Below are 15722 nucleotides of genomic sequence, written 5' to 3' on the forward strand. Positions count from 1 at the left end.
AATCAATTCATAAATTTGTATTATAGATATATCTTGCAGGCCATCATCACCTCCCGAGATGCAGTTCATGCTGACTTGACAATACTGGATATTTATCAACCAATAAGAATTTCATAAAGAAAATGGAAAGTGCTGCTGTATTAATGGAGAAGGAAGGTTCATCAATACAACTGCTGATAGCGCAAATAGGAACAGGCAATGTGTTATGGGTGGGCCACATAACATTTCCCTGTGTGTTCTCTCTTTTCCACTGTGTTGTTAGATCTGACAATGGTCTATTTATATCAGCAACCACAAGTGGTTTGCTTGCAGATGGAATTAAAAAGAATAGAAATGCGGAGAGGCAGCAAAATGTTTTTGTGTGTCCTCTCAATGTACCTCTGAAACCATTGACCTTAAGCGTCTAAACAAAGCTAAATTGCTCCTCTCAAGATTCTATACATGATCCCTTATTGAGTAAACTCCATTTCCTTGGATCATAGAAATTAAAAAAAAAAAAAATTAACATTTTCAGCAAAGCTCTGATTTGAGTTCAGAAGAAAACCTAGTCTGCTCATCTAAGTGCATCTTATATTGAAGTCCTTACAGTCTTGTCTTTAACTTCTAAATAATTGTCAAAGAGGCAAGTAATCAAAGGATAACATTTATCATTTTAAGATTTTTTTTGAAGAATCATGGTGTCTTTTACCTCTGGATAAGAAAATAAGACAACAGTAGAGAAAATGCAAAGCTAAGACACCTATGATCCAGTACTCATTCTGAGTGAGGACACTTAACAATTATGTCTCTAGTCAGCTGATTGAAGTCAACATGCATATCAAAAATGATGACAGAGACTTGTGTCTAAGGAAGTGTGACCTCCCATGACTGGAATTTCTATTGCTTTATGTTTTCGCCTGGGTTTATTTTCTAGAATCATTTGAATTTAAGTTTTCTGTTTAAAAAGGACGTGTTACATTTTGCTAAATAGTTGGACAAATGCATTGCGCCAGAGCTGGTCGGCAGGGCTGTGATTAAGAAAACAAGGAACAATGTTTTTAATATTGCTTCCGTTCACAGGTATAATTTAAAAGGCGCGACGCTGTTTTGCAATATAGTGCAATGCAATATAATATAATGCCATAGGCATGAAATGATGATATGGCACTTATTATTAACTTCACATTTATATTAACTTAGCACAGGGCATTAAGGAATTTACTACGTGGAATTAAATGCACTTTTTGAAGGGGCATAGAGTTCAATAATATTGTGATTAAATTGCTATAGAAAGTATGTTTGGATTAATTTTCTAATGCTGAAAAATTCTAACACCTGATTGAAAGATTTATCTATCAGATGTCCAATTTGTAGCATTGTTTCTCTGGATTCAAGCGAGGGACCTTTATCAGAGTGGCAAGTTTGACATAACACCATCTACAAAAGTGCTGTTCTTAAGTCCACCTTGTTGGAATATGAACTGGGAAGATTTTCTGTTAGTTCATCCTACAGCTTCTCAATGACAGTTTTTGTTGGTGGTGGTGGGGGGGGGGCTGTTTTTTGTGTGTGTGTCTTTGTTTTGTTTTGTTTTGTTTTATGAATGACACAACATGCAGGTTCCTCATGTGATTAAGTAAACTGCCTTCTCATAAGATCCTGAAGGCCCAGGTGTCACATAAAGGGCACCTCACCCACTTAGAAAAGGTCGCTGTGTTCCACAATATAAAACTATCAGAGAATGCATAGGACATGGGTGCTTTCATTAACCCACAGGATTTTTCTTAATTAACTGTATTTATCAAGGCAATTGCTAGATACCCAAAGTATAAATAACTTCACGTTTTATTTTCTAAGTAAATCTTTAGTTTTCCTTTTTAGATATTTCCCAGCACAAATTAGGTAGGCAGAGATAAGAACAACCTGCCTTCATTTCAGTGCACAGCCCAAACTTTCAACATCTGTCTTCCCAATAAAAAAAATACAAAAATGATGATGACAAACATACTAGCAATAATGAATATTCATTAATGACACATGTTTGTTTGGCCAAGAAAGTATGTTAAAATATGCTGAGCAACGTCCCATACAATAAAAGGTAATGCAATTGATAAAAAGGAGCAGAAATATCAAAATAGTTGAGAGAAGAAAAGTCCTGGGACCTTTATATAAGCTCATAACAATATTTAAGTGTTGCCATGGTAAATATGTCAGAAAAGTTACAGAATTAAGAATATTTCCCTTGAAAAATTTTTGAAGCTTAAAATTAGGGTTACCGTAACATCTTGATGTATATATTTTTTGTGAATGTTGACCTTCAAAAAGTGAGCAAGATGTTTATAAGGTCGTACTCGAGTAGCTTTGTACTGAAGGTTACGAACCACAACAGCCAAGGGTGTTGGAAGGTATTGGACACTGTAGGAGAAAGATAATTACACTTTCTTACCTGGCTAAGAAGGGCGCTTCCATATGGTGCCCCTCCGATCTCAAGCTCACTATGCTTCTCATTTCCACCATTTTGAGAGTTACCCACATGATGGATTGTTCTGTGACAAAATAACCCTGACGGATCTATCTGAAAGCTCAAACCTTGTTGTACATAGTTGCATTCAGCCAGTTCAGTAAACATATGAATAAGAGGAAGATACGGTGTTAAAACATCTGGAGAAGAATATTGTCACTTATTCCCTCATGGTCGCTGACACATTCTATACAGCACAAATTCTTAACCAGCCCTCTGCTCCTCTTCCTCAGCGTCTTTTACCTTACAAAATCTTAGGTTAGAACCTAGGGTTACTCCAGTAAAACGCCAGGTTAATGAGTGACTGACAAATGCTAAAAATTATAGTTTAAAATTCTTTTTAAAGATCTTCTTGTTCTTGTTTTTATGTGATAAGCACCACTCTGAGTCTTACTGTCCCAAAAAGATGCTATGATTCATTGCTAATATAGGTGAATTGGCCACCCATCTGGTTGTGTTCACTTTACTTTTGGCAAACAACCAAAGCTTGTTAAACACAGCTTGTTTCACTACACCTGATGGAGTTGATGACCCTGTTATCAGCAAGAGTGTCTAATATATTGAATATATTGGCAAATTCTGGTGCTGCCTTTGATTCACTGGCTGTCCTGCAGCCATACTCACCTCCTTCTGTTCCTAATACTCCACAAATGTGTGTCTTTGATCTTGCCTTCCATGCCTGAAACATACCTCCCTCAGTTCATCACAAGGCACTCTCTTTCTAATCCAATTAGTTATAATGCATATGTAATTTTTTAAAAGACAAAATGCCTCTATGTTGGAAATAGCTATATCCCCCTGTTTATAAATACCCTTTTCACTCCCTTTATACCACTTTGTTCACTCTAACATCATCCTATTCCTGATCACTCTTTACAATCTATTTCTGTCCCTCCCCCAGATTGAGTGTAAGCTCCAGAAGGGAAGCAATAGTATCATGTTTATCACTGTCATGTTTATCACTCTCGTCCCAGCACCCAGAAGAGAACTTGGCACATGATAGGAATTCTTTTTTTTATTTTTAAAAAAATTTTTTTTTTCAAAGTTTATTTATTTTTGGGACAGAGAGAGACAGAGCATGAACGGGCGAGGGGCAGAGAGAGAGGGAGACACAGAATCGGAAACAGGCTCCAGGCTCCGAGCCATCAGCCCAGAGCCTGACGCGGGGCTCGAACTCACGGACCGCGAGATCGTTTTTAAAAATTTTTTTTTCAAAGTTTATTTATTTTTGGGACAGAGAGAGACAGAGCATGAACGGGCGAGGGGCAGAGAGAGAGGGAGACACAGAATCGGAAACAGGCTCCGGGCAAGGAATTCTTTACATATGTACGAAACAATGGTGCCCACTGAAATAACTTCCGGGTGCTTCTAACGTATTAATCAAATGATACAATGAAATATTGACTGACTTGTAAATCTGAACCAACTCTTAAATTGTTTAATTTAAGCTTAGGTTTGAGCTTCCTAAATCAGTGGTTTGCTGTTTGCCATTAAAATTTGCAAGTTCTCAGCCATTATTACTTCAATTATCTCTTCTTCTGTTTCTTTCTTTCTCTCTTTCTATTTATTTTTGAGAGAGAGACAGAGACAGAGACAGAGCGTGAGCAGGGGAGGGACAGAGTGAGAGAGAGAGACACAGAATCTGAAGCAGGCTTCAGGCTCTGAGCTGGCAGTACAGAGCCCAACACGGGGCTCAAACTCACAAACCACGAGATCATGACCTAAGCCGAAATCGGAAGCTTAACTGACTGAGCCATGTAGGCACAGTATTTAAGTAGATTTTCTCAATCATCTCAGAGGAACTATCTTCCCTACTACCTACCCTCTTCCCCAAATAGCAAAAGACTCGTTTAATGATCTAAACGATGAAAATAACAATAGCTAGGTAGCCATACCACTGCGTATGTTTTTTTTCAGATCAATTAACAATGGGAAAAATGAAAAAGGTTATTTTATATGCTTATTTCTTCTCCACTCTTCTTTCTTTCTTCATATGGAGCAGAGTTTCTGACATGTAATTTTTTTTCTCCTAAAGAACTTCTTTCAACAATTTTTTGCAGGGGACTTCTGCTGGCAATGAATCCCCCAGGTTTTGTTTGTCTGAAAAAATCTTTACTCTCCTTCACTTTTAAAGGATAATTTCATTGGATATAGGATTCTAGGTTAGTGTTGTTTTTTTTTTCTTTCAACATGTTAAGTATTTCACTCCACTCTCTCTTGCCTAGCTGATTTCTGACAAGAAGTCCACTACAGTTCTTATCTTACTTCCTCTCAATAAGTTGTTTTTTCTCTGGCTTTTTTTCCAAGATTTGTTTTCCTGTAGATTGATTATGATGTGAGGGGGTATAATGTTCTTTTTGCTTCATTTTGGTTTTAATGCTGCTTGGGGTTTGAGCTTCCTAAATCAGTGGTTTGCTGTTTGTCATTAAAATTTGCAAGTTCTCAGCCATTATTAACTGAATTATCTCTTTTTCCGTTTCTTTCTTTCTTCTCCCTTTGGTATTCTAATTATGCCAATCACACCAAAAGTGTGCCATACCTTTTGAAATTTTCCCACAGATCTTACAAGCTCTGTTATGTTTTTTGTTTGTTTGTTTGTTTTGTTTTTTCCATTCTCTTTTCTCTTTGCACTTCAGTTCGGGAAGTTTCTATTGACCTATCTTCAAGTTCACGGATTCTTTGCTTGACCATGTCCAGTCTACTGTTGAAATGGTCAAAGACATTCTTCATTTTTGTTACAGTGTTTGTGATTTCTAGCATTTTTTATTCTTTCTTCAAACTCTATCTCTGCTTATATTAGCCATATGTTCTCGAATGTTGCCTACTTTTCCACTGGAGCTCTGAAAGTAATAATGAGAATTACTTTAATTTCCTGTCTGATAATTCCAATATTTACATCATATCTGAATTTGAGAGTTTTCGTTTGCTTGTTTTTCTTTCTAAATGTTTATTTATTTATTTTGAGACAGAGCGCGAGCCAGGGAAGGGCAGAGAGAGAGGGAGGGAGAGAATCTTAAGCAGCCTCCAGGCTCAGTGCAGACCCTGACACAGGCCTGGATCTCATGACCCCAAGACCAGGACCTGAGCTGATATCAAGAGTCTTATGTTTAACCGATGGAGCCATCCAGGCACCCCTGAATCTGAGTCTGATACTTACTTTTACCCTGGAGACTGTGGGTCTTACGGCTTTCTGGTGTGCCTTGTAACTTTGTTGAAAGTCAGGCAAGTTGCATTGGATGTTAGGAACTGAAGTAAATGGGCCTTTGGTGTGAGGTTTGCAGTTAAGCTGTCTAAGATTCAGGCTGTATTTGATATTTGCTACAGCTCTAGGTGCCAGAAGATTAAGATTTTTCTAGTATGTATGTATGTATTTATTTATTTATTTATTTAGGGGTCTCTGGCATTGGGCCTTTGTATGTACTCCTCCTCAGAGAGAAGCTTCACCATGTCCTTCTTTCAGTTGCTATCCACTGTTATTATGCTGCAGGCCTGTTGGTATGGCCACAAAATAGGGGGGAGGGGAAGCATTCTATTCTAATTAAAACTCAATCTTTCAATGGGCCTGTGTCCCTGAGAAAGTCAACTTTCTTAAGTGCTTCTTCGTTTCTGCACCTCCTGGTTGCCACTAACGTGAGTCAGGAAAGCTGGTCACTTCCTCAGGTTGGGTAAAGCTCTGGTAAAGTTTTTCTTCCAGAAGAGTGGGAATTTGCTATGGAGGAAGTGGCTGTTGGTCTTCTTCACTAGGATTACTCCTCCCCTTCCTTTGAGGGCATCTTCCTTGATTCTTCATTATGAGAAAGTGTGGTAGGGTCCTTGGTGGTAAAGCACATGAAAGGTGGGGCATCCCTAAGACTGTGGCCCCCCCAGAGGCCCTTGTCCTCATGTTGGTTCACACGCAGCCCCCAGCAATTCCTCAAAATTATGGAGCCTTCCTATCAAGTTATGTTTTCAGCATAACTTTCTGCTCTAGGTAAGCAGGCTTCAGCTGTGATTCTCTGGGTTCCCTTGTTTCTCCAAGTTTTGAGATGGCACTCTTCCATGCAAATTCATTTCTCTGGTGGGTCCAGGAAAATTTATTGGTTTTCAAGTTGTCCATTTTGTTTTTGTTTTTGTTGTTGTTGTTTGTTTTTATTGTTATTTTTGAGACAGAGAAAGCAAGAAAAGGAGGGGCAGAAAGAGAGGTTGAGAGAGAATCTTAAGCAGGGTCTGTGCTGTCAGTGCAGAGCCCAACATGCGGCTTGATCTCATGGTTCGAAAGATCATGAACTGAACTAAAATCAAGAGTCTGACACTTAACCAACTGAGCCACCCAGGCGTCCTGAAGCTGTCCACATTTTTCTTGTTATGAGAGAGAAGTGATGATTTCATGCTCTTTACATGTTGGAACCAAAATTGGAAGTCCCCAGGGGCACCTGGGTGGCTCAGGCGGTTGAGCATCTGACTTCGGCTCAGGTCATGATCTCACGGTTCATGGGTTTGAGCCTTGAGTCAGGCTCTGTGCTGACAGCTCAGAGCCTGAAGCCTGCTTCTGATTCTGTGTCTCCCTCTCTCTCTGCCCCTCCCCTGCTCATGCTCTGTCTCTCTCTGTCTCTCAAAAATAAATAAAGGTAAGATAAAAAATAATACTTCAAAATTGGAAGTCCCCACATTCCTTAAGAGTTGCCCCCAGTGGCTTCACCTTCTCCAATTTTCTAGAAAATTACCCTATGAGAAATTATTCCTCAGTGGAGAATGAAAAAACTACTGTTTATATTGAGAAGTGATTATACACAATTAAGTCTTGAGAAAAAAAAAATACTCAGTTCCAAATTCTACCCTCAAAATATCTGAACAATCTGTTACACTAACACTGCATTTTTTCCCTTACGTATGCCTGATTTAAAGACTTAGCTAATCATTATTCTAGTTTAAATATTTATTTTCCCTTAATCTATTTCAGGCAAGATAAGAAACAAGAAGATTCTGTCTGATTTTGAACTTCAGGGACAAGCTTCATAATTAGTTATGATGACGACCTAACATGCATTCTTGATTAGAGTTCATATAGGAAGGGCAAAATAATATTTGAGCTCCTGGTTTAACAAGAGAAAGCCAGTTCTTGTGACAGCCAGTTTGACGACGACTATATCTGGAGGATTAATTGCAATCAACTTGTTGGTGCTTAGATATTAATAAAGAATATTTGTGTGTGTGTGAAAAAAAAGCTTAAACACCTATTCTCCCCTTATATTAGCCAGGGCAGATGGACCTATGAAGCCAGAAGGCAATAAATATCAGCTAATAGATTGACCTGAAATTAATCAAATAAATTTTTGTTCTGTAATCATAATGTAGCTTACTAGAGAAACATGGGTTTGAGAAAACTTCAAAAATAAATCCCAGATCAGTAATTTACAATATGTATGATCTTGGCTAAATTAGGGACAATTATAACTACTTTAACCAATCTATAAATATTAGCAGGTCCTATGTAGTCATGAGATATTCCATATGGAATTTTTCTTAAAATGCAATTGTTTGAATTCTATACTATGGGGACATGAGAAGTGAATACAGGTTTTCAGCCAACCTTGGGAAACACAGCACACAATAAAACTCCAAAGGAAAAACCCCAACATGTACAATTTCTCATCAGTACTCTCCCAAATTTAAATACTTCTTTCCCTGGCTTCCTCAACCATCTGACCAAAATGTAACTTATTTAAGTTAAAATCAACAAACATTTTCAGAGATCCTGGTCATTACTGATACAAAGGCAGCCTTCAAAGAATCGAAAGTCTAGAGAAGAGTTTAAAAATGCAAATAAAACAATGAAAAATTAAGCATGATATTGATGTAAGAATATACAGTGAGTAGAATAGAGTTTAGATATAGACACATCCATATACTTGATTTATGAAAACAAAGGCACTGAAATGAAATGCTGTAAGAAAAGGGGGCGTCTTTTAGAAGATGGTGGAGGTTCAACTGGAATTTTGGCCCCTACTACACAACACATATGCACACATCAATTTTATATTGATGGTATATTTAAATGCTGAAGGCAAAACAAAAAAGAAAAAAAAGTTTCTAAAGTTACTATGTAGAATACTCATTAATTTGGGGTAAACAAAGATTTCTTAAAATCGGTAAAAGATTTTAAAAGATCAATACACTGGATTAACTTAAACTAAGGAATTTCTATTAATTTAAAGACACCAGTAAAAACGTGACAAGATAAGTAGGGATATGGAAAAAGATAGTCAAAATATATCTACTCAACAAAAAGCTAATATAGAGACTACATAAAGAATTCTTTCCATCCTGAAAACAGACATATCAATTAAAAAATCAGCAAAAGACACAAATGGTTACTTTACCAAAAAAAAAAAAAAAAAGGACATTCAGATGGCAAAGAAACATTTAAAAATGTTCTCAATATGATGAGTCATCAGGGGATTCAAAATAAAACCAACATTTTTCATAACTACATACTCACGAGAATAGCTAAATGCAAACATACTGACCATTGCAAGTATTGGTGAAGATATAGAGGAACTTAATTCTCATGCTCTGATAGTAGAAATCAGTACTGATACAACTGTAGGGCATCGCCATGTTCTGGTGTAGAATAAGGCTGAACAGGCACATCCCATATAATTTAGCAATCCCACTCCTAAATATATTACCCATATATATATATATATATATATACATATATATATATATTATACATACCTCCATAATGTATGGCAAAAGATAGGTGCAAGAATAAAAAACTATTCTCCACATTATTTCTAATCTAAACTGGAAACAACCCTGCAGAATGGATCAATACATTTTGGTGCTTTAGTACCTTGAATATTATACATCAAGAAAAATAAACTGACTACTGGTATATATAAAACAGCATGGAAGAATCTCACAAACACAGTATCTAAGAAATGACACTAGAGATAAGTGGGTACATACTGTATTATAATTTCATTTTAAAGTTCAAGAACAGGCAAAACTCACATATGGGTTAGATGTCAGAATAATGGCTACCTCTGTGGAATAATGATTTGTGCACAAGTTAGTATGTTACATTTCAACTACAATTCCACTTAAATTTATCTTTTTATGTTAATTTATTTATTTTGAGAGAGAGAGAGAGAGAGAGAGAGAGAATGAACAGCAGAGGGGGCAGAGAAAGAGGGAGAGAGTGAATCCCAAGCAGGCTCTGTTCTGTCGGCGTGGAGCCCGACGCAGGGCTCAATCCCACAAACCATGAGATCATGACCTGAGCCAAAACCAAGAGTCAGACGCTAAGCCACCTGAGCCACCCAAACACCACCACTTAAAATTATTTTTAAAATAAGCAGTCCAGAAACATCAACAATAGAAGTATGTCCAAGATAAAAGCAGACTAAGTCAAGGTGTCATTTACTCTTTAGGTTAAGAGGTGAGGAAAGGGTTAGGAAAGACTTCAAAAAAATAAAGGGCACAGGGACACCTGGGTGACTCAGTCGGTTAAGATTCCAAGTCTTGATTTCGGCTCAGGTCATGATCTCATGGTTCATGGGATTGAGCCCTGCATTGTGCTCTGCCCTGACAGCATGGATCCTGCTTGAGATTCTCTCTCTCCTGTTCTTTCTCTCTCTCTCAAAATAAATAAAGAAACATTTTTAAAAAATAAAAATTAAGGGGCGCCTGGGTGGCGCAGTCGGTTGAGCGTCCGACTTCAGCCAGGTCACGATCTCGCGGTCCGGGAGTTCGAGCCCCGCGTCGGGCTCTGGGCTGATGGCTCGGAGCCTGGAGCCTGTTTCCGATTCTGTGTCTCCCTCTCTCTCTGCCCCTCCCCCGTTCATGCTCTGTCTCTCTCTGTCCCCCAAAAAATAAATAAACGTTGAAAGAATTTAAAAAAAAAATAAAAAATAAAAAAAATAAAAATTAAAGGGTGCAGATGTCACAAACTCAAAATATCTGGGAGAGACAGGCAGGTAAGGCAAAAGAATAAACGAGAATGGATTTTACAATAGCAGCATGAACCTGAATGGGAGGGACCGGCATTCAGCTTTATGTCAGAAGGTCCATAAGGAGGCGTGGGTTCCGAGAACCTGAGACATATGCCTTCTCTAAAGGAAACAGCTACTAGTTAGTTTCTGGAAAGCATTGTCTTTCCTGCATGCTGACATAGTTTCTAGATATTCTGCTTCTTCAGAAACATTAACATCATGCCTTGACAGTTTAGTTTTATTTTAATTTGTAAAATATATAACTATACACATTTTGAGAGAGGGAAAATGTATTTTAATACAGATATGCCCCACAGTATATGCCTTTGGTAAATACTGAGATAGTTCAGGTTGATCTTGTCCAGGTCTCTATCTCTGTGTCTGCACAGGGCAGTTTAAGGTATAGTAGGTAGGTAATGAAATTGTTGCTGGATAAATCAACAATTTAATAAATGAAGTTGAACTGTGCTTTTATTTTCTTTTTAATGTTTATGTATTTTTGAGAGACAGAGAGAGAGACAGACAGACAGAGCACAAGCAGAAGAGGAGCAGAGAGGGAGGGAGACACAGAAGCCTAAGCAGGGCTTGAACTCACAAACCGTGAGATCATGACCTGAGCTGGAGGCAGCCACCTAACCGACTGAGTCACCCAGGCTCCCCTGACCTGTGTTTTTAAAAGTGAGTACAAGTTTTCAAAGTAGATTGATCAGAAGTGCATCCTGGCTTTGATGACGAGATGTGCAGAAGGGTAGATAATTGTAAAACACAGATGTTCGAAGCCTTACATGTAAGTCAGAATTGCCAGAGCTTGGTGTTGGCAGTGTTGAGAAGGGGATGAAGCCAGAGATGGGACGGGGAGGAAGGCAATGAGGGAAAACAGATTCATGATCAGGCGTTTGCATTTTTATTATATGATAATACAGCATAGGAAGCCATCAAAGGCTTAAGGTTCAGTGAAACATGGTTCAGTTTGCAATTAGAAGGGAGATTTGGATGGAAGTACGTTCATTGGGTGAGAGAGATCAGGAAAATGTTCCTGTTGAGAAGTCAAAATAACTTCCACCAAGGGCTTTTTGGGTCTCTTAAGTACATAGGATCAGAGATCTAGAAAGAAGCTTGAGGAATAAACCATCAAGCTATTCCCTCAATGTCAGATAAGAGCATATGGTTGAGTAACCCATGTACTATTCACTTATCGTACAAGCAGTTTTAGTTGGTCATTTCTGTGTTAAAATGAAATTATGAAAGGGGTGCCTGGCTGGCCCAGTTGGTTAAGTGTCCGACTTCAGTTCAGCTCATGATTTCCCGGTTCATGAGTTCGAGGCCGGCATCAGGGTCTCTGCTGCCAGCGCAGATCCTGCTTCAGATCCTGTGTCTCCCTCCCTCCCTGCCCACCGCCCTCAAAAATAAATAAACATTAAAAAAAGTATTAAAAAAAAAAACAAAATAATGAAAGACGAACTGAAGAACCAGCTTCTTAATTTTGACTTAATCCAATTTATTTCAACGTGAACCGAATAAATTCTTTCCGCATCTGAATGACATTGAACCACGTTGTACATCAAATAACTTAATGCCAAGGAGAGATGAATAAAAAGATAAAAATATGAAAGGAGGGGCTTGAACTACATCAGGCACAGTAAAAGCAAGGAAAGGCACTATTAGGAAAGAACCCAAAGTCCCCAGAGTTTGCATTTTTGTCCTGGATCCTTAGCATATGATTATTAAGTGGAACAAGGAAGCTACTGGCCTCCCAGCGCAGAGCAGGATGGACGGCAGGTGCTGTACACGTGGGTCAGAGGTTGGCACCCACCGAGGAGAGGACGCAGAGGTCTGAGGCCACTTGGCACAACGTGAAGCGATTGAGGATTGCAGGGCAAACAGCTCAAGGGGCGGCATCCGTAAGTAGGGAGGCTGAGGGGTCGGCAGCTGCTGGACACATAGCTCAGAGGCCTGTAGGAGATGGGGACACAGGAGCCAGAGACGAAAGAACCGGCAGGAAGAAAAGTGGTTCCTTGGCAGGGTCTGGACACGTAGTAAGTAGTAGAAGGGCAGCAAGAAGTTTCGAAGTTGCTGGGCTCGTGGGGGGCTGGCTGGCTGCTGGTTGGTTCATTGCAGGCCTCTTGGCAGTTGTCCAGAGACCGGAGATGGCCTTGACAGTTACTGGGCAAGCAGAGGACATCGCCACAGCTCACGCCCGTGGAACAGAGGGTGATGGAGGACGTGAGCGGAAGATGGCAGGGATTGCTGAGGGATCCCAAGCTGTAGTTGGCGGAGCAGTTGTGACAAGACATCGCGAAGTTCCGAAGGTGGGTTGTGGTTGAATGGAGAGATGCGAGTGTCTTCGGGTTTCACTGTGTCCCTCACTTGGTTCTACCCTTATATATCCCTAGAAGGTGGCGATTGTGTACACAGACTCTCTTCCTCCTCCTTGTAGGACGCTGCATCAGAACTCTTCATTATAGTCCAGGAAGTGGTGTCCCCAGCGCCCATAAAGCTGGACGTTCCATCCATTGATTAAGGAGATCTAGAAAGAAGTGCGACTGAATTTTAAGAGGATCGCTCCTTCTTAAATTACCCAATGAAAACAGACGCGTTTGAAGGTCATTCGCATAATCCAATTACAACCACCACTACACAAACATTCGTACAATTCCTCCCTTGGAATTGCCTTTCAGACTTGAAAAGTTGTAGCAACATCCTCTGGAACAGCAGCAAATGATCTCTCTTTGAGGGGCAATTCTATTCTTTTTGCAAATGGTCAGTAGTAAGAAACGTGAAAGCAAGTATGTGGCAAAAGAATGCAAAAAATTCTATAACCTATATGATTCGGAGCAGAAAAAGTGTAAATGTGGTATAATATGGAAAATTTCAACGTGCCTAAATTGGTGTTTTGCTTTATTTTAGAATCCTGGTAGAAAATGGCTTCCCATCAAAATATTTTTATTTGAAATAGCCATACTCATTTTATTCATTTTAATAAACAGAGTACTGCTAAAACTTAGTTTATGTTTAAAGTATTCTTAATATAGATAAATAAGATGGGCTCAGTTAAAAATATGAATAGTACTGTGAACAAAAGCAAATAAAGGAAACAAATCCCTCAAAGAAAGCAGAACAACATGACATTTTTTTTTTCAACCTTTTTTAATTTTATTTTTGGGACAGAGAGAGACAGAGCATGAACGGGGGAGGGGCAGAGAGAGAGGGAGACACAGAATTGGAAACAGGCTCCAGGCTCTGAGCCATCAGCCCAGAGCCCGATGCGGGGCTCGAACTCACGGACCGCGAGATCGTGACCTGGCTGAAGTCGGACGCTTAACCGACTGCGCCACCCAGGCGCCCCTTTTTTTTTTTTTTTTCAACGTTTATTTATTTTTGGGACAGAGAGAGACAGAGCATGAACGGGGGAGGGGCAGAGAGAGAGGGAGACACAGAATCGGAAACACACATTTTTAATACTTAGTATAGGTTTACATATTTCCTGCTTACGTTCCAATTGAAAACTAATGTTCTTAGCAAAAAACAAACAAAAAATAAACAAAACAAAACAAAACAAAAACAAAAACAATAGAAATAATGACTTAGACCTGGACATAGGTTTAGTTTTGCTTCTTACATTGATTCTGATGTCCATTTCCAAAAACAATAGAAATAATGACTTAGACCTGGACATAGGTTTAGTTTTGCTTCTTACATTGATTCTGATGTCCATTTCCACAAAACAACTTCTAAACTACTTCACACAAGACATAGTGTCAGAATAAATGTACAGTTTTTCTAAATATTAGTACTTTTTTTGAAGTTGTATTTATTTATTTTAACAGAGAGCATGAGCAGGGGAGAGGAAGAGAGACAAGGAGAGAGAGAATCCCAAGCAGACTCCGTGCTGTTAGCATAGAGCCTGATGCGGGGCTCAAACTCACCAACCATGAGATCATGACCTGAACTGAAACCAAGAGTAGGATGCTTAAGCGACTGAGCCACCCAGGTGGCTAAGCAGCATCAGTACTTCGAGGGCTATTTGGAGATCTATTTTCCGGCAAAAAAATTGGTTTAAGGATGCTCAATTGTGTTTAACCCCATCCATTCCATGGCATTTTTATATACCAACATATCCAATGGCTCCAGTGGCCATTTTAATGGGAATTTGAATTATCTTGCTGGATCTACCTTCCAATTCCCTTTAGCTAAAAATTCAGTGTAAATCACAACAATTTCTTCTATTTTTAATGTTCAAGGGATACACCCACACTTAATAAGTCTCCCTCTGTTCAGGAGGAGTCAAATCTCTGAAACAGAAGACTGGTTTCTCTATGAGCCAATACAGGACTATTTTACCAGGGATAGAAATACAAAAAGAAGATGATATGGTCTCTGAGGTTCTGTACTAACATGTTAAAATTATCCCAGTATTTTAGGCCAGAGAACATCACCCTTTGATGATTTGTACCTGATGAGTTTGAGGAGTCCCTCCAACCCCAATCTCCACCCCTCCAGCTTTCATCACCTGATACTCTGTGTACACATTGCTAGAGTCTTCTTGTGAAATACCGGAAACATCAGCTGAATGGCGTTAGTAATAGGTACAGCCACCATATTTAACTGAACGCTTATCACATTTATACGCTGATGTTCTTTATGCCTGTTCTTCTCTAATGTGAGCAAAAGTCCAACCCCTGTATCATTAGTACATCAGTATATTTGTGTTTAAGCATATATATGCTTTGTTTAGGTAGTATGTATACATGAATGTTCTTCCATGAAGAGAAAGGGTGTGGAATGAGAGGAAGCTAGGATTCATTTAGTGTCTACACTGGGCAAACCTTGTAATGTGGATACCAACACGTGTCAGCTCACTTTATCTTCACAACCCTTTCCGGTCAATTTTACTATGTCAAGTATTCATGTGAGAAAACTTGAAACATAGAAAGTTACAGTGACTGATATGAAAAGCATTTGAACAAAGTGGGTTCAAACAATTGAACATTTGTTTGGGGGTCCTCAACCCCTAAAATGTTTTTTCTCCCATTACCCAATATGGCATTATATAGAAATACATTTCTATATAATTATATAGAAAATCATTTACTAATCATGTTTGATTAGCATAATTGCTCTGCTCCCCAATCGCTATCAGTATCATTTTATGGAATTATTGGAATATTAATGATAACCTATTTTTTGGTGTCATTATTAGGCTGCATTGAGATGTAAGAAAAACTTAAAGACACTATAATAGAATATAT

General features: G+C 38.8%; 1 protein-coding gene across 1 annotated transcript; it reads right to left on the reverse strand.

Moving 5' to 3' along the window:
* Positions 1–12215: 12215 nt before the first annotated feature.
* Positions 12216–12767, reverse strand: LOC124526226 (keratin-associated protein 26-1). The gene has a single exon (XM_047099057.1). The coding sequence runs from the start codon at positions 12765–12767 to the stop codon at positions 12216–12218; it is 552 nt and encodes a 183-aa protein (XP_046955013.1).
* Between the last annotated feature and the right edge of the window lie 2955 nt (positions 12768–15722).

The sequence above is a fragment of the Lynx rufus genome, unplaced genomic scaffold, assembly GCF_022079265.1.
Source record: "Lynx rufus isolate CCGP_SWC_20201006 ecotype Redwood Valley unplaced genomic scaffold, mLynRuf1.p SCAF_5, whole genome shotgun sequence".
NCBI classification, from domain to species: Eukaryota; Metazoa; Chordata; class Mammalia; order Carnivora; family Felidae; genus Lynx; species Lynx rufus.

What these genes read in the sequence shown, in the direction of transcription:
- LOC124526226 (XM_047099057.1), bottom strand. Translation starts at nt 12,767, where the DNA reads ATGTCTTGTCACAACTGCTCCGCCAACTACAGCTTGGGATCCCTCAGC.